Below are 18,822 nucleotides of genomic sequence, written 5' to 3'. Positions count from 1 at the left end.
CTGGGCCCTTTGATAGCAAAAACAGTGTCTTGTTTATCTTTACAGCTCCCAACTCTGGCCACAAAATAGCCAATTCATTAAATATTTTGTTGAATGGAATTGAATTTGCTTTGCCTACTATAAGACATGAGTGTCAATGTCTAAGAGCCCTGAGTTTGAATCCTGACTTTCCTATTTTTTCTAGCTTCATGACTCTGGGCAAGTTACTTACTCAGCCCTGTTCGTTAGTTTTCTGGACCTGTAAAATGGGAATGATAATTATAGAAATACTGTGAGGATAGAACAAACTAATTTAATAAAGCTCGATGTATAGCTGGTGTTCAGTAAATGTTGGCTATTAGTTGCTTTCCTCTTAAACTTTTTCTTCTTTAGTGCTAATGGGTTTTTATCTGAGTCCTTCAGATTATTTTCACCCAAAAGTACGGCACTTCAAGACAAAAGGGCAGTAACGTTTGGTTGCTTTCCTTAGGGGGTAGCTCCTTAACACCTGGGTAGATGCGCGTTAACTTTGACCTTCTTAGTACCAAGCTGTAGCCAGAGCAGTCATTGAAGATAATTTTTCATTAAAATGCTTCTAAAAGAATGCGTATCATTGAATGTTGACATGATCTGAATAATTACCTGAACATAATCCTTCCTTATGTTGTGAATCTTAACTTCGTAATGAAAGCAGCTGATTGGAAAAGCAGAAACTGGTTTCTCCCATTGGATAGAGAGACGAGTTCCTTCAATCCCTGCTGTGACGTTCACTGGAGGATTTTCTTGGTCTAAATTAGAGAATGAGAGATCAGGTTTTTGTTTTTTTTTTCTTTAGAATCAGTGATAACTACTGATAGGCCCGATCCACCCATACTTTTCAGTGCATTTTTAGGATATGCTTATCTCATATATTCACCATCAGGTCTGAATCAACTGATCTCTAAGCCACAGGAAGCTGGGTGGCCTCAATACGACTTCTCTCTTGTAATGCTGAAGAGAAAGAGATCCCTCCTGTAAACATTAAGGATTCCTACTCTAAATGGAAGTGAGAGGTCTAACTCCATCAGCTCATTGTAAGACCCCAGCACCCCTTTTTATTTCTCTAGTTGGATAAGCCAAACCAGTTGCCATTGAGTTGACGCCGACTCATGGCAACCTGTGTGTATCACAGTAAAACTGTACTGTATATGTAGGGTTTTCAATGGCTAATTTTTCAGAAGTAGGCCACCAGGCCTTTCTTCCAAGGCACTTCTGGGTGGGCTGAAACCTTCAATCCTTCAGTTCACAGCCAAGTGTGTTAGCTGTTTGCACCATGCAGGACGCCCATTGGATGAAGGCAAGGGTAAAATGACAATGGCAAGAACATTGCCCTGGAGTTCCCACCAAGCCCCACCTCTGTTCTGCCAGCAGGTGTGCAGCCCTGGCAAATCATTTCCCCGTTCTGGGCTTTCAGTTTTTTGTTTTTTTTTTTTCATTTTGTTTTATGTGCTTTTTGCTTTGTTTTGGGGATGGAATATGGAGCTTCAGTTGTCTCTTGGATAAAAAGAATGGATTGGGCTAAATTTGTCTTTACTTGTAACTCTATAGTTCTTTCCCCTGAGATCTCAATTGATTTTCTTCATGGCCTGGTGAGGTAGGTAGAAATTATTGTGTTTCTATGTGAGTGTTCTTGTCTTAGGTTATGTGACTTAGATCTCACAATCAATGGCACATGTAAACAAGCTAAGGATGGTACCCGCCAGCTCTGCTTAGGGAATGGCAGGCTATAGAGCCAGTGGGTGCCATAAGTCACATAAACTAAGACAAGAACACTGACGTAGAAACAGTAATTTCCACACACCTCACCCAGCCATGAAGAAAATCAATCAAGATTTCAGGGGAAAGAACGATAGAGTTGCAAGTAAAGACAAATTTAGCCCAATCCATTCTTTTTATCCAAGAGACAACTGAACTCCATACTCCATCCCCAAAACAAAAGTATTCATTTATTTTAGTGATCCTAAGAATTGGACTCAAAAAAAAAAAAAATGAAAATCATAAAAGAAAGTGAATTCCTTTGTTCTGTGACAGATTGTATCCTGAGTCATATTAATATTATTATTTCCCAGAGCCCCCTCAGCATCTCTTATTGCCTATTTTCACGAAAGTGACATTTTTAGGACACCTAAGAAATACACCATTGAAGAAAATTACATAACCTCTTTTGTAAGTGCTATGATTCTTTAGACAAAGTTATACTCCATTTGATATAGACAGCTATTTCACAGACTAAATCATGTCCTTTAGACAATAATATTTTAGCATATTTATTGAAAACTTATGTCATCACTGTTCTGAGCACTATGTAATTATTAATGCCCTTGATTCTCACAAAAGTCGTCTCGTTAGCTGTCATCGAGTCAATTCAGACTCAAGGTGACTCCATATGTTACACAGAGGAACTTCTTCATAGGGTTTTCTTGGCTGTAATCTTAATGGAAGCATTTCCAATACTCTTCTTCCGTGGTACCACTGGGTGGGTTTAAATTGTCAATCTTTAGGTTAGCGTCAAGCGCAAACCAATTAATCTCCATTTTTCAGATCAGAAGACTGAGGCAGAGTAGGATGACCAGCTTGTCTGAGGTCACTTAGCAGTCAGTGGAAGAGCCAGTATGTAAGTTCAGGCAACCTGGCTCCACAGCCCAGACGAATAGCCACACCTTCCCTGCCCCACCCCGCTGAAGTCTCCAGTGGTATAACTGAGAATGCTATGTGCTGAGTTTCATTAGTAGAAGATCTAGGAGGAGGAAGAATATCTTCTATTTTGAGAACTGAGCAGCTCAAACCTTGCATAGAATGTTTAGATCTGAGAATCACATGCTGAGAGAGACTTTCTAACTTGAGAGTGTCCAGAGGAGATAGGTCAGAGTGATGAAGGGGCATAAGGAGAGTGCATGAGGAATCACAGGAAGTTGAGCTTGAGGAAGAGGAGGCTTAAGATGGCAAATATGGCTGCCTTTGGATAGCGGAGGGACCTTCTTGTGGGGAAAAAGATCAGAATTGTTTTAGGTAGTTCCACTAGACCACATGGGCAGAAACTTCAGGAAACCAGTCAGAGCCGCTGCAGGATAAAATAGGCCCTGTTGAGCAGTGAGTTCATTTCCCCTGGTGTGGTAATTCTCAACTGGGGGTGATTTTGCCCTACCTTAAGGGACATTTGGAAATGTATGAAGACATGTTTGGTTGTCACAACTGGGGGCTGCTGGCACCTACTGGGTAGAGACCAAGGATACTGCTAAATATCCAATAATGTACAGGACAGCCCTCTTCCCCCACAACTCAGAATTATCCAGCTAAAAATATTAATAGTGCTGAGACTGAGAAAGGAGTCCCTGCATGGCGCAAATGGTTAAGCACATACCTACTAACCAAAAACTTGGCAGTTCATACCCACAAGAGGCACCTCAGAAGAAAGACCTGCCAGTCTGCTTCCAACAGGTCGCAGCCTGTTGGAAAACCTTATGGAGTGCAGTTCTATTCTGTAGCACGTGGGGTCGCTATGAGTCAGAGTCGACTCAAGAGCAACTGGCTTGGTTTGGTTGGAGGTTGAGAAAGCCTTCCCAAGTGGTTTTCCAGCTTGAGCTAGATGGTCACTTAACATCAGAGGAGTAGTTAAACGAGGTGATCTTTATAACCGCTACCCATGCAGACATTCTATGAGTCAGTTATTCTAACTTGGGGTAATTAAGTCTGTCTTACCAATGTCTTGAAGAGCAAGCAGTTGATCAAACGGTTTGATTGCAGCATGCTTGCTTGATCCATTAACATGCACTGCAAGCCTGCCACGCGCTTTGCTATTGATAAAAGTCCTTGGAAACCAGCATGCAATATTCCTCTTCAGTGTGTCTTTGCTGTATTCTTGGCATTCTTCGGTCCAAGAGCCATACCTAAATTGGGACACTGATAAGTTTTATAAGACTGGAGGAAACAACCCATTTGCATAAGTAAAAATAGGTACAGACCTATAGTAGAGGAAATACTGTGTATCCTCAGGGGCATCTTGGCCAACAAGCCAGGTGCAGCGAAGAGACATTTGGTACGGCCTTAAGTGCATATAATTACTTACTACAGCATTGGTGGTACAAGTTAAATTCACAATTGAGGTTCCAGGAGACCCTAGATGGTCAAAAACAAACAAAATAAATTGCACTTATTTTGTACTTCTTTTGAAACTGTAGTGGTTGTGAACATCTTAACTATCACCAAAAAACATTTACTAGTCATTAGAAAATTTCCCAAGGGCCAACTTACTGGGGAAGCAAACCAGGATTCCAAAGCCCCAGCTTCTGACCTCAAAGAGCTTTCCAGCTACTTTGGGTAGGGAGGCTCTGTGTGTGACATTCATACATGAAAAGTTCAAGAACAGTACAATGTATTGTCATATAAAAAAATACTCAAAGCTTGGTATCTAACAACCTTGGTGTTCTAAGGCCTCATGTGGTCATAACTAGCTGTGAAACTTTGACCCTCTGCTAGCTTTGGGCTTCAGTTTTTCCAACTGTAAACAAGAGGATTTGTTGAGGACGCTCTCCAGTGCTGCTTTCCATCTGAGAATTGTAATGACTCTAGTGTAAAAAAAAAAAAACTTTTTTTTTTTTTTTTTTAGTGTAAAGCTGTATCCAAATGTTTCATGAAGAGCACAGATTGCTGCTCAGACGGAAGTGCGTTTTGGCAACACTGCAAAATAATACTACCACTTTGGAGGCTCAGAGAATATTAGCCTATAAAGCCCTTTTTAATATGCTAGGGCTTTAAGGAAACCTTGAGATTTTAAACACGACTGTTTTTCCCGACATTTCCTGAAATTATTTCATGGGAAAGCCTTGTTTTCATTTAAACCCCCCCCCATCACCATATGAATGCTTGCTCTTCAGAACGTTGTGGGAAACACTGGTCTTGTGGTTGCTCAGAGGAGGCAAAAGCCTTTGAGCTGGGGGTCAGGGAGGACCACACCAAAGTGTGAATAATTAGACTCAGTTTTGAAACGTAGAAGAGTGTCTTGTCAGCTTAGGTCAGGTTGGTTTTAAGATCATGCAAGAAAAGGAGAGGGAGGGACATGGGAGGGATCCCCTAATAGAGCCGATTAGGGCAGCATTGTCAGTAAAGGAGTTAGAGACAAAAAACAACTAAGATTCGTTTTGCTTTGTATTATCACCACGCATGGCCAGTTATATAAAATCTGTGTGTGTGTGTGTGTGTGTGTGTGTGTGTGTGTGTGTATACCTGTCCATTCCCTAAATGACTAGGTGGTCCATGCCCAAGTGCAGTTTAGAGTTCCTGAAGCCTGATTGTCTTGCAGATCCCTTCCAAAGAATTTAAAAAAAAAGAAAAAAACTTTTTTTTTCTTTTTTTTTGGAATTACTTGGTAGCAATTCAGTTTTTTTTTTTTTTTATATTCAGTTTAGCTCAAGGAAGAAATAATTAATTTTTCATTAGCGTGAACTCGTACTGGAATGCCTAGAGAATAACTAGAATTGCAGACATGCAGAAAGGTACATTATAGGTATAATTCAGTTATTCACTATAGAGAAGAGGAAAATTGGTTTAATGAAAGGCACACAATGACATATATTTGTGATCTCATGTCTACCTTGGATGAGTCTCTACACCTGGGATTAAGGTCATTGTGAATTAGCTGCTTTATGGTACAGACAACATGGTATAACATGAGTATAAATGAATAAATGGAAATGCTGTTCTCAGTTACTGATACAATTCGGGAGGCAAGGTCTCTTCAGCCAGTTGTCACAGGAGAACAGTTTTAAAATTACCTGTGGGGGGCGGATCTGGATCTCCTGGCCTACTTCTCTTTTCCTTTCCTGTACATAAAATTTTTTTTTTTTTATGTGTGTGTGTGTGTTTTCAACTGTTAATGGGAAGTATCACTGTTTCCAAGTATCAGAAACACTAGCATTCTACTGAAGACCCATACAGAGATGGAATGTTATCCTCTTTCCTTATGGTAATTTGGTCGTTCAGTCTCTTAACTTCTACGAACTCTCAGCAACATTTTCTTCCGTTTGGACTGAGAATCACAGAATTAAAAAAAAAAATCCACAAACAACTACATGAAGGCATACTACTTCTAAAGTGCGCTATGATAGATGCTATAAAGCATGAGACATTGCCCTTGCACCCAAGCAGAATATAGTATGGTTAGAATGGCAGTGTATAAATATGTTTATTTTTGAAAGAAAATAAAATGTTATATGTGCTCACTGAGGAGCACAACCAATGAATGAGTTCCTTTGGCAGAGAAAAGCAAGTTGGCGTCAACTCCCACTCACGGTGACCCCATGTATGTCAGAGTAGAACTGTGCTTCATAGGGTTTTCAGTGGCTGACTTTTCAATAGATCCCCAGGCCTTTCTTTCAAGGTGCCTCTAAAAAAGCCCTTGCAGTTGAGCCGATTTCAACCCATGGCAACAGTATAGGACAGAGTAGAACAGGCCTATAGGGTTTCCAAGTCTGTAATCTTTATGGAAGCTGACTCCCATATCTTTGTCCCTCTGAGCAGGTGGTGGATTCGAACCACCAACATTTCGGTTAGCAGCCAAGCGCTTAACCACTGTGCTACCAGGATTCCTTCTAACCCTTACACCCCAAGATGTAATCCCATTTGGAAATGGGTTTTCCTTTTTATGATAATTAGACAGTATTAGTGTAGGGTGTGTATTAAGTCAGTCTCTTGAGATATAAAAGAGCAGATTAGGCATAGAGAAGCAGACAGACATCCAAGGCACAGCAATTGGTCTCTAATCACCTGGAGCAACAGAGGAGGAAGGAGAGTCAGGAATAGGAGGATATGGAACATGTAGCTAATTGCCTCCAGGAAGAACTGCCTCCTTTGCCATGAGACCAGAAGTGAATGGTGCCGGGCTAGTGTTACTGAATATTTTGATCGAAGATTCTATAGAGGAATCCTGATCAAAAGGGAAAAAATGCAGAACAGAATTTCAAATTCCTATGGACTCCAGACTTCCTGGAGCCATGAAGGTTGAATGAACCCCTGAAACTGTTGTTCTGAGATAATCTTTAAACCTTAGACCAAATATAACCCCTGAAGTCTTCTTAAAAACCAAACAGTTTAGCTTAAATAGTAACAAAAAGTGTCTGCCTTGAGCATTATGCTCTTTTAAGAACTATCTATATGGGTCAAATTGACAACAGCAATAGGAAAGATTAGACAGGAACCTTAGGGGCAATGAATTTATGTTAATGGGGGAGGAACAACTCAGAAACGGAGCATAAGAATGGTTGCACAACTCGAAGAAATGAATCAGTATCGCTAAATGGTACATGTAGAAACTTGAATTGGTGTATGTTTTGCTGTGTATATTCTCAACAAAAACAACAAAATAAATAATACTTTTAAAAAACCATAAAAAAAGAAGCAGCCAGAGATTGGGGAAGATAGAAGCCAAGTCACATAAAGATCACTGAGGAACAGTACTTTCCTCCAAAGCAGACAGAGAAAGAAAGACTTCACCTAGAGCTGGCTACCCACATATGGTATTTCTGGTAGAGCAGCACTAGATAACTAAGACAGTTAGGATGTTGATGTTACAGAAGAATACTTAATATGAACTAACGAAAAGAAAAAAGTTTCCAATTTCCAATACCTGCCAAAATATAAAACGGGACTTTTAGAAGCCTACCTTACCTGGTGGTTCTTTCAGTTCTGCAGAAACCCAGCTGCTGGCAGGGACTGAGTATTCGTCCCAAATGATGGTCTGCACACTTGCTGAAAAGCCCTTATGAAGGATCGTTACACATTGGCTTTCAGTGTCCATGGTTTCATACTAAAAATAAAACCCACAAGTCATGAAACGTAAAAATGGAACAGCTTATCAAGAGGACCATTTTAAGCAAATACACATTTCCTTCCACTTCTTAAATTATGCATAAATAAAATGCAATGAAATAGTTTTGCTAGACAAAATTAATAATAAAACCATTATAATAATATTATGGAGTCCCTGGGTGGTGCAAACAGTTAAGGTGCTTGGCTGCTAACCCGAAGTTTGGAGGTTCGAGTCTACCTAGAGGTACCTTAGAAGAAAGGCCTGGTGAGCTACTTCTGAAAAATCAGCCATTGAAAACCCTATGGAGCACAGTTCTACTCTGACACACATGCAGTCGCCACAAGTCAGAACCAGTTTGATGACAACAGGTTAGTAATGTTATAATAATTCCTCAATAAGACAGGAATACATTCTTCTTATAAAAACAAGCAAAATATTACAGTTAAGGTTCAAGTCCCCTTTGACTACCATTTCTAGTCCAGTCCATTCCACAGAGGGATCTCTTTGACAATTTCTAGAATTCCATATTGACTGAAAAATGGTTAATACTAATCATTTCTCCTTTTGTTTAACTTTATTGAACACCTACTATGTACTGGGAACTTTAACATGAATCTGCAGTAAGCCTAAGGCTCTGAGAAGTGACTGGTTCAAGGTCACAAAGGCAGGAAGTGGCTGAACCAGGATTCAAACCAGGTCTCTCTGACACGGTACCCTGCCCTTTCCCATGGTACTCAGCTGTTCTATTCCATTCCTTTGTCTACTTTAGAGGAAACTTAAAACCAAGATTTAATCCACTGAACCTAAAGAGTTAACCAAATTTTCCTTCTTAAGTGAAAGAGTTGCCCCAGAGTTAAAGTTTTCTGTGCCGTTTAATGCTAAACACCCTGCCTGGCACTAGTCCACAGGTCATAGCCATTTCAACAGAGACGCTGCTCTAAAGGGGATGGAACAAAAGCCGTTGAGTACTTTCTTGTTTTTTGAGAACTTAAAATTTTATTTTATAATGAAAATGCAGTCACCGTGAATATTTACTTCACACAAAGATTGCTGTTAGAACAAGCACTTACGTCATCTTCTTGCGGTGCGTTTATTCTCACCCTGTATGCAAGATTAACATCTCTCCGCTCTTGACGAGGATCTGGCTCCCACTGTAAAAGAACTTTAGCTAAACCGGTGATCTTAATGGTGAAATTGACAGGTGGAAGAAGCAAAACTGTGGATTAAAAGAAAAACGAAGCAACACAGTATTAAATTGTACATTAAAAAAAAATTTTTTTTTTCATAGGCAGGATTTTAAAAATATTTTATTGTGTGGTATAGTATAGTATTTTATTACGGCTATTGAAATGTAAAGGAGCCCTGGTGGTGCTGTGGTTAAGCATTTGACTGCTAACCGAAAGGTCAGTGGCTTGAACCTACTGGCTGCTCCACAGGAGAAAGATGTGGTGGTCTGCTTCTGTAAAGACTGCAGCCTTGGAAACCCTATAGGGTGGTTCTACTCTGTCCTATAGGGTCGCTATGAATGGAAATCGACTCCATGCTAACAGGTTTGTTTTTGTTTTGGTTTATTAGAATGTGGGTTAAATGCTCAGCTGTTAAATGAAAGGGTTGGTGGTTTGAACCCACCTCGTAGCTCCACAGGAGAAAGACCTGGCAATCTGCTCCTATAAAAGATTAAACCCAAGCCAAACCCATTGCTGTCAGGGTTGATTCTGACTCATACTGACCACAACCTAGGAAACCTTACAGGGCAGTTCTACTCTGTCAGGTGATGCCACTGAGTAGAAATCAGCTTGAGGGCACCTAACAACATAGCAATGTCTAATACTGAAATGATTTTGGAAAGAGATTCGTAAAATTGTTCTTAAACTCATTTTTTAACCTTACCTAGTGGGTTTTTAGGTGTTTATCTACAACATCTATATATTCTTTGTTGAAATACCAACTTTTACCGTATCCTCATTCATTATAAAATAGTTTTCAAACTGAGAGCCATTATTCATTAATGGGCTATGATAATTTATTATTTTATGAGCCGCATTTTTTTTAATGACATGGAAGACAATAGAATAGAAAATACCAGGGTGCATCAAACATAGTAAGAATAAATACGGTTTCATGAAACTCTAGTTTCCATTATATAAATATACTTACCTATTTGCATGTTTGTTGGTTAACAATGTATTTACTTCTTATGATTCACAATCCAAAAAGTTTATGAGCAAAATAACTCAAACATTTATAGAAAGAAAAGTGTTTTGTGTTTTTGTTATATTAATTTTTTTCTTAATCATTCTCTGACTTTGCTTTCAAAATAAAGGCTTTCTTTTAAATTGTAATGTCAATGTCTGTTCATTGTAGAAATTTCAGAAAGGAAGGATGAGCAAAAAGAAGAAAACAAAAATTACCCACAATCCTACCATGGAGAATGGCATTAAAATAAAACAAAACAAAAAAAAAACCCAAACTTCTTGCCAGCAAAGTGATTCCAATCCATGGCGACCCCATGTGTTACAAAGTAGAACTGAGTTCCATAGGATTTTCTCAGCTGTAATCTTCACGGAAGAAGATCACCAGGCCTTTCTTCCATGGTACTTGTGGGTGGCTTCGAACCACCAACCTTAAGGTTAGTTAGCATCCATTGCCATCGAGTTGGTTCTGACTCATAGTGACTCTATAAGACAGAGTAGAACTGCCTCATAAGGTTTCCAAGGCTATAATCTTTAGGAAAGCAGACCATCACATCTTTCTCCCATGAGGCAACTGGTGGGTTAAAAACCACTGACCTATCTATAGGGTCTCTGTGAGTCAGAATCGACTCTACGGCCCTGGGTTTTTACTGGGATCTATCAGTTAGCAGCCAAACGCTTAACCACTGCACCACCAGGGCTCCTGGGTTAGTTAGTAGTTGAGCACAAACATTTGTGCCACCCAGAGACCTACTCAAAATGGCATTGTCATGCGATATACTCCCTTTCTATTTTTCTAGGCACATACTACTGTAAAGTAGATCCCGACCCACAGTGACCCCATAGATTCCAACCCACAGTTTCCAAGGCTGTAAATCTCTTCAGAAGCTGTCTGCCAGACTGCCACATCTTTCTCCCATGGAGCTGCAGGTGGTTTCCAACCACCGACCTTTTGGAGGTTAGCAGTTGATCCAGTTTAATTTTTTAAATAAAATTAGAACAGTATTGTACACACAATTATGAAAGCCTCTATGTTCACTTACTCAGTTGTCATCATTTTCCCATGACCTTCAATAGCCCTCCCAGCCTCCAGTGACTCTGTGTCACACTTGCCATGTAATGACTTCTAGGGCTTTGTCCACACTGTACTGTTCAACATGGCAGCCACTGGCCACGTGCAGCTTTTTAAATTTAAATCCATTAAAATCAAATCAAATATTCATTACCTCAGTCACACTAGCCATATTTCAAGTACTGAACAGTCACATACGGCTAGTGGGTATTGCATCAGACACTGCAGATACAGAGCATTTCTGTTATCATAGATAGGTCGCTATGAGTTGGAATCAACTCAACTGCAACAGGAATGGTAGATACAGACCATGTGACTGTTTTCCCCGTGTTAAACTCCATCATCACACCACACCCGTAGATCAACATGTGTCTGAACAAAGTATCATGGAATTTCTTACTCTTTGGCCCTAAGATCTTGTAACCATTCCGTTGCATGGAAAGACCTTCCATATGTGGCCATTAGCTCCAGCTTTTTCCATGGTGCCTGTACACCTACACTTGGAATATGATTTCCGCTGCAACATAAAAACTGCCTTTCTATCAAATTCGTTTTTTTTAAGATATAGTGTTTTCACAGAGTTTTTATTCTGATAAGAATATTCTATCCCTTTAAAAACCTGTATGTAATTTCCTAATTGAGGGTTTATTTAGAGGAAAACAGAGGTATCTTTTTTATTATACATTTTTTTAAAAAAAAAAAAAAAAAGAGACATCCGTGAATTGAACTGAAGCCCCTTACATTTTTTATCAGGAAGTAAGTCTGCTTGCAGTATTGCTGTGGCCCCCGAAAGAATCAGCAGTACAGCCGCCATGATGGTCACTTCCTACAGAAACGAAAGATACAAATCCAAATCATCTGTTGACATTTTTTAAAGAAAAACCGACAGTGACTTTCTAAAGTAAGATGTAGTCATTTGGCCATTTAACAAGCTTTTATGAAATATCCGTTATGTAATAGAATACAAATATGAACAAACCATGGACTTTGCCCTTGCAATGCAGAGCCATCGCCTGAGGTAGAACATGAAATGTAAATAAATAATTACAGTCGGCCCTCCTATCCACGGGTTCCTCCGATTTAGCCAGTCTCAGATGGTTTGTTTGAGCATTGTTTGTGGGAGTCTCCTTAGTTTGCTACTTGTGTGTACCCTTTTTTCCTTGTCATTATTCCCTCAACAATACAGTAGAACAGCTATTCACATAGCACTTGCATTGTATCAAGTATTATAAGTAATCTAGAGGTGATTTAAAGTATACAGAGGTTGTGCACTAGGTTATATGCAAATATTACCCCATTTTCTATAAAGGACTGGACCATCTGTTGGTTTTGGTGTCTGCTGGGGGGCCTGGAACCACTCCCCCAGGATAGAGAGGGACATGTGTATAGCTGAGAATAGGTAGCAACTGGGTAAAGGTGTGGGTGGGTGGTAGGGGGAGCAGAGAGACATCTGCGTCTACTCCGCATGGGTGCAGTAGAGTTCTCACCGCTCACCAGCGGGGAAGGCATTCCTGGTGGAATATACTCTGTGTGCAAAGTTAGGAGGGAGGAAAGTAAATAGTGTTGTTCTTAGGTGCCCTGAAGTCAATTAGCAAGTCACATAGCAACCCCATGTGACACAGTAGAACGGCGCAGTAGTGTTTTGTAGGCTGTAATCTTTATGGGAGCAAATCTTTCTCCCAATATAAGTAGTGCCGATGACTGTCAAGCAGATTCCGACCCACAGTGACCCCATAGATTCTGACCCACAGTTTCCAGGGCTTTGAATCTGTTCAGAAGCAGACTGCCAGACTGCCGCATCTTTCTCCCGTGGAGCTGCTGGTGGTTTTGAACCACTGACTTTTCGGGGGTTAGCAGTTGATCCATTTAACCACTGGGCCACCAGGGCTCCTTAAGTGGTAGAAGATTGATATTCAGTGAGAAAACAGAGCAGACCTTTAAATAGTAACATTAAGTTGCAGTGGACCAGGTGGCAACCTGTTTGGTTTTGTTTGCTTGCTCGCTTGCTCGCTTGCTCGCTTGCTCGCTTGCTCGCTTGCTCGCTTGCTCGCTTGCTCGCTTGCTCGCTTGCTCGCTTGCTCGTTTGTTTGAAGCACAGTTAGCAGGAGCCCTGGTGGTACAGTGGACGAGCATTTGGTTGCTAACCAAACGGTTGGAGGTTTGCACCCACCAGCCACTCCACGGGAGAAAGATGTTGCAGTCTGCTTCTGTACTACATCTACACCCTTGAAATCTCTATGGGGCAGTTTTACTCTGTCCTGTAGGGTCGCTGTGAGTTTGAATAGAGTCTATGGCAATGGGTTTGGTGTTTTTTGGTTAGGCACAGTTAATAAAATTGAAAATAAACATTATCGTTTTCACTGATGAGTATTTAAGTATGAGGCAACATGACAAGAAACTTAAATCTGAAACAATTTGTAATGTGAGAAAGAGAAATTCTGTATCACAAACCCAGAATAAACCCGTGGTACTTTGAGTTTGGGGGCAGTGGTGGTTCGGTGGTAGGATTCCTGCCTTCCATGAGGGAGACCCGGGTTTGGTTCCTGGCCAATGCACTTCATGTACAGCCACCATCTATCTGTCACTGGAGGCTTACATGTTGCTATGATGCTGAACAGGCTTCGGTGGAGCTCTCAGACTAAGACGGACTAACGAGAAAGACCTGGCAATCTACTTCTGAAAAATCAGCCAGTGAAAATCCTATGAGTCACAATAGTCCAATCCCACTGTGCGTGGGGTTACCATGAGTCGGGGAGCAACGCAGTGGTAGCTAACAACAACACTTTGAGTTTGGGAGAGGCTAAATTTTTTGACGAACCCAAATGGGAACAGGCCACAAAACAAATTGAAAGCAAAGGTATAGACCTCAACAAAATAAAACCCCTGACCTGAAACATGGGAGGATGAAAACGAATTTAGGAAAAAAAAATGTTAAATAACTCAGTGTGGCAGTATGAAAACACTGATAAACCATATTCGTCCCTGAAGTTCATAAGTCTCTGCATCTTGTCTGACAAGTCAAAGAAGGGACCTGAAAATCTCATTCTGGGAATTGTAGGTTAGAAATTTCAAGTGTTTTCTTCTGCAAATTTTGAAAGTCATTTTTCGTATGAACTTTAAAGAACAAATAATATGACTGGCCTTCGTCATTTGTGTGCTGTTCCTGATGTTACAAATTGGTTCTTCCTACTGTCTCTTCTGTGTGCCTCCTGATGATTCAGTAAGGGGCACGTTGCCCAGTTATTATCCAGTGGTTATTATCCAATTTACAATGAAGAAAAGGAGTCAGAGAGGTCAAATCATTGTCCGAAGACCAAACCACTGGTAACAAAAGACACTGGGACCCAATCACGGGTCTTCTGACAGTAAAACCTATATTCTGTCAACTCTGTGGTACTAACCCAAACCAAAAAAGCCAAACCCATTGCTATCCGGTCAATTCTGGCTCATGGCAACCCTATAGGACAGAGTTGAACTGCCCCGTAGAGTTTCCAAGGACAGCCTGGTGGATTCAAACTGCCAACCTTTTGGTTAGCAGCCACAGCACTTAACCACTACGCCACCTCGGTTTCTGTTACTACCCTCAATGACTTATAATTTTCAGTGTAAAATTTATTAAAATGGCTTGGAATTTTCCAAATTTAGTTCTGGTAGAACCACAGAACACAGATCCTGGCTAAAATGGATACCTTTAGAAAGTAGTATGAAATACTCTTAGTTCATTATTACTTCTTAACTATGAAATTAATAAAATGCCACAACATCAAGGAAAGAAACAGTATATAAATCATTCCGTTCCTTTTTTGAATAAATGAAGTATTGCCAATTGGAATTATAAGAGTTTTGATAAAAAATAATCCTGTTTCTTTCTCTCTGATGATCTCACCCATATAGAAAAAGAATTTATAAAACAACAATAAAGGCAAAAAAAGTAAGTATTCTAATGTATATATTTTTTAATTTTCAACAAAGGAAATTTTTAATGACTTAAAGGGGAAACATTAATAATTTACTAAGCCTAAGAAGCAAAGATTAAAAAAACCCTTAAGCAACAACAACAAAACAGCTTTCTCTTTAAGTTATAAAGGTGATGTCTTTGAGATGTCAGTATTTGCTGAAATGGTACTAAATATGCTCTAACTTTGCACAATTTTCATTAATGGGAATAATTCTAGGTCAGAAAAAAATTTAAATTGATATTTCCTAGTGATTTTTACTGACTAGCAAAGAAAGTAGTATGTTATAACCATATTTGTAAAAATAATGAACATCTATTTATCCTTTGCAATTAAATTGTTGAATTAAATGATGAAGCTGTTGAATATCTCATTAGGAGAAAAACTGAATATTTTACTTAACCAAGAACTCTTCCCTAGAATTTATCATGTATTTTGATTTCATAGCTGCTGAAAATAGAATTATTTTTCAGATTTAACCATTCATAAGTTTTTGATTATTCATTTTTTAACATGAAACAGCTTTAATCTTTTTTCATTTCTTACTGCGATATTTCCCATTAAAAAAAAATGCTGCCTTTAGCGCCTGGGATCTTAGAAGCTTATGAGGGACCATCTAAGATACTCCGCTGGTCTTACCCCGTCGGGAGCAAGGGAAAGTAAAGAAAACTAAAGACACAAGGGAAAGATTAGTCCAAAGGACTAATGGACCACAACTACCACAGTCTCCACCAGACTGAGTCCAGCACAGCTAGATGGTGCCCGGCTACCATCACTGACCGCTCTGACAATGGTCACAAAACAGGGCCCCAGACAGAGCTGGGGAAAAATGTAGAACAAAATTCTAACTCACAAAAAAAACACCAGACTTACTGGCTTAACAGAGGCTGGAGAAACCCCTAGGGTATGGCCCACAGACACCCTTTTAGCTCAGTAATGAAGTCACTCCAAGGTTCACACTTCAGCCAAAGATGAGACAGGCCCGTAAAATAAAACAAGACTAAAAGGGGCACACCAGCCCAGGAGCAAGGACTAGAAGGCAGGAGGGGACAGGAAAGCTGGTAATAGGGAACCCAAGTTTGAGAAGGGAGTGTTGACTTATCATGGGGTTGGTAACGAAGATCACAAAACAATATGTGTACTAATTGTTTAATGAGAAGCTAGTTTGTTCTGTAAACCTTTGTCTAAAGTACAATAATAAATAAATAAATAATTTTACCTTTGGAAGAAACTAAATTGTCCTATAGACAACAAAAGAGACTCAAACAAGCATTTAAAAATAATGACATGTCTAAATATTACCCAAAATAATGATTTTTCCTGAGCCAGATGAATTCCATACAAGTCTGCCTATTACTGAGACTTTAGCATTTGACCCTATGTTTTCTATGAATACGTTCACTCTCTGCTGTTCCCTGTTCCTTTAATCTTGGCCCCAAATCAAAAAACCAAACCCAAGGCCACCAAGTCGATTCCAACTCACAGAGACAAGTAGAACTGCCCTATAGGGTTTCCAAGGCTGTAACCATTACAGAAGAAGACTGCCATATCTTTCTCCCACAGAGCAGTTGGTGGGTTCAAACCATTGACCTTTTGGTTAGCAGCTGAGCACTTAATCACTATGCCACCAAGGCTCCTTTAATCTAGGCCCACGAGCCCTTAATATTTCTGATTCCTGGCAGAGCAATCCCCTTGGCTGGAAAAACAACTCAAATGTCTTTGAGCTATCCTTTTACTCCAAAATTAATGTACTATTTATAGATGTCAAGTGGGTAATATTTTATAGTGCAAGAATAGAGCTGCTTCCACTAACTTAAAAAATATATCAAAATGACAGTGTGTTCCAGTATCTCTTCTTCCCATGGCTACAATTAACATCCAGAAGAAAACCACTACATTGTGAAACTAAGATTCAGCTTAAGCAAGAGAAGTAAACACGTGTTGTTTACCCACAACCTCTCAGGAATGCACATTTGACCACCAAAGGAGGTCATGAGCTGCTTGCTTCACCAAGTCAATCGAAAAACTCCTCGAGTGCCCTTGTGGCTTCTGATAAGTGTTACATTCTTTGAAATCTGGGAGAAAGCAAGACACACTGTCTTGCACCCCAGATGTCTTTAGAAAATTAGCTAGGTAAACTTTTAACAATTGCGATGGATTTCCCCAAGTGTTCCTGAGAACTGTTCAAATTCTACTGAAGTTCAGACTTGTTAATAGACATATTTTCACCTCTTTATTTTTTTTTTTTTTCTTCAAACTTATTTTTCTGTCTGGGGAATTGGTTTTATGTCCACAATTGTATCTACAGCCCTGTTTTCAGAGCCTTTTTGAGTCTGCTGTGGTGACACCTAAGCCCAGACTCAAACATCAGAAATTGAAAAGCAACTGGGAGGATTCATGCTCTATTAGGCTCTCCACTCCCCACTGCTTGTAAAAGTGAAGAGCTTGCTTTTTACTTCCTCATCTTTCTGTGCAGTGTAATCAGCAATAAAGCCTATCTCTTACGGGATGGGAAGTAAACAAACCAACGGGTAAAATGCAAGTTAGATAGCTAGGTAAACAGCATTACCCCAAATGAAAAACTATGCATGCTCCTAAAAATATAAATGAGTAATAAGGGCCACTTACCATATATACTGAAGTTTTTTTTTTTACTACTACTGATTTTTTTATGAATTTTCTGACATAGTCCTAAAATATAATACAGGGATTCCAGGTGTTGCCACAGACGTGAAACACTCTGTCAGCTAGCTGGAAATGGTGCCGCTGTCCCGAATACTTGAAAAATGGATGAATAAGGGGATTTCTACAAATACCCCAATAGTTAAAAATCTTCCTGCTAATGACATGTGGTGTGATTTGTCATCCCACATCCATGCCCTCCACCTCTGGGCCTACCTGCGCACAGGCGATCCTCTTATGTCTGACCAGTACTCAGTAGCAGAGGGTAAGGAAAAGGTCCCACTCATGTCTGCAGCCCCAGCACCTAGCATACTATTCCGCTAAGTGTACCTGCCTTGTACAGAATAAATGTGAATCGGTGCATAGTTCTTGACAAAGCCAGCTGCGTTTGGTCAGGAGCACAGCAGGTTGGTCCGTTTGTTGGAAGGTATGATATGTTTGAAGCCTTGCCTTAAAAGTCCCGCAGACAGAATTTCAAGTAATGTAAACAAATGAGGTGACTTGATTTCCAAAATTCTATTATGTTTTGAAATGCAAACTTTTAACAAACACCTACCTACGTCAATTAATTTATTTTTCAATAGCTGTGAAGAAGAGCACAATTCTTTCACACAGAAGAGAACTCATACCAGAAAATGAAAAGTTCAGTACGATAATTCATTAACTCAGGAATCAAGTATATCACTCTCTACGGCTAGAGGAGCCTAGTCACTTTCACGTGCTTATGAATTTTAGGCTCATGGAGCATAAGAGGCATGAAGATATCCTGATTTATTTCTCTTTCTTTATTTCTTCCTTTCTTTTGTCTAATCTCTCTCTCTCTTTCTCCCTTCTTTCCTTGCTTGCTTCCTTCCTTTTTTAAATTTCTTTCTACTTCCATTTTTTTGTTGTTCCATTTCTTCTGTCTACATTGGAAATATTTTTTACTTTGCCTTGGGTAAATAATTAAAATGGTGAGCATAAAAGCAAGTGAAATACTTCAGCAAATTTTTGTATATTTTCTATAAGATCGAAACAATCTTGGAAATCACAGAACCCACAGGAGAAACAAAAAGCAGAATGTCTTCACTTTGATGCAATGGAATCGACTCCTTATTT

The 18,822-nt window shown here is 39.7% G+C and overlaps 1 protein-coding gene across 1 annotated transcript in view; it reads right to left on the bottom strand.

The window, feature by feature from the left end:
- Positions 1-18,822, bottom strand: part of IL5RA (interleukin 5 receptor subunit alpha) — a 47,712-nt gene that overhangs the window by 27,029 nt on the left and 1,861 nt on the right. The window contains exons 2-7 of the mRNA XM_064274257.1: positions 11,828-11,912; positions 8,893-9,038; positions 7,681-7,819; positions 3,981-4,134; positions 3,718-3,905; positions 622-767 (exon numbers count right to left, since the gene is read on the bottom strand). Coding sequence (XP_064130327.1) covers positions 622-767; positions 3,718-3,905; positions 3,981-4,134; positions 7,681-7,819; positions 8,893-9,038; positions 11,828-11,912 — 858 coding nt within the window. The remainder of the gene's footprint in view (positions 1-621; positions 768-3,717; positions 3,906-3,980; positions 4,135-7,680; positions 7,820-8,892; positions 9,039-11,827; positions 11,913-18,822) is intronic.

This window comes from Loxodonta africana, chromosome 22 (assembly GCF_030014295.1).
Source record: "Loxodonta africana isolate mLoxAfr1 chromosome 22, mLoxAfr1.hap2, whole genome shotgun sequence".
Classification (NCBI taxonomy): domain Eukaryota; kingdom Metazoa; phylum Chordata; class Mammalia; order Proboscidea; family Elephantidae; genus Loxodonta; species Loxodonta africana.
This window is presented reverse-complemented; position numbering and strand designations above follow the sequence as displayed.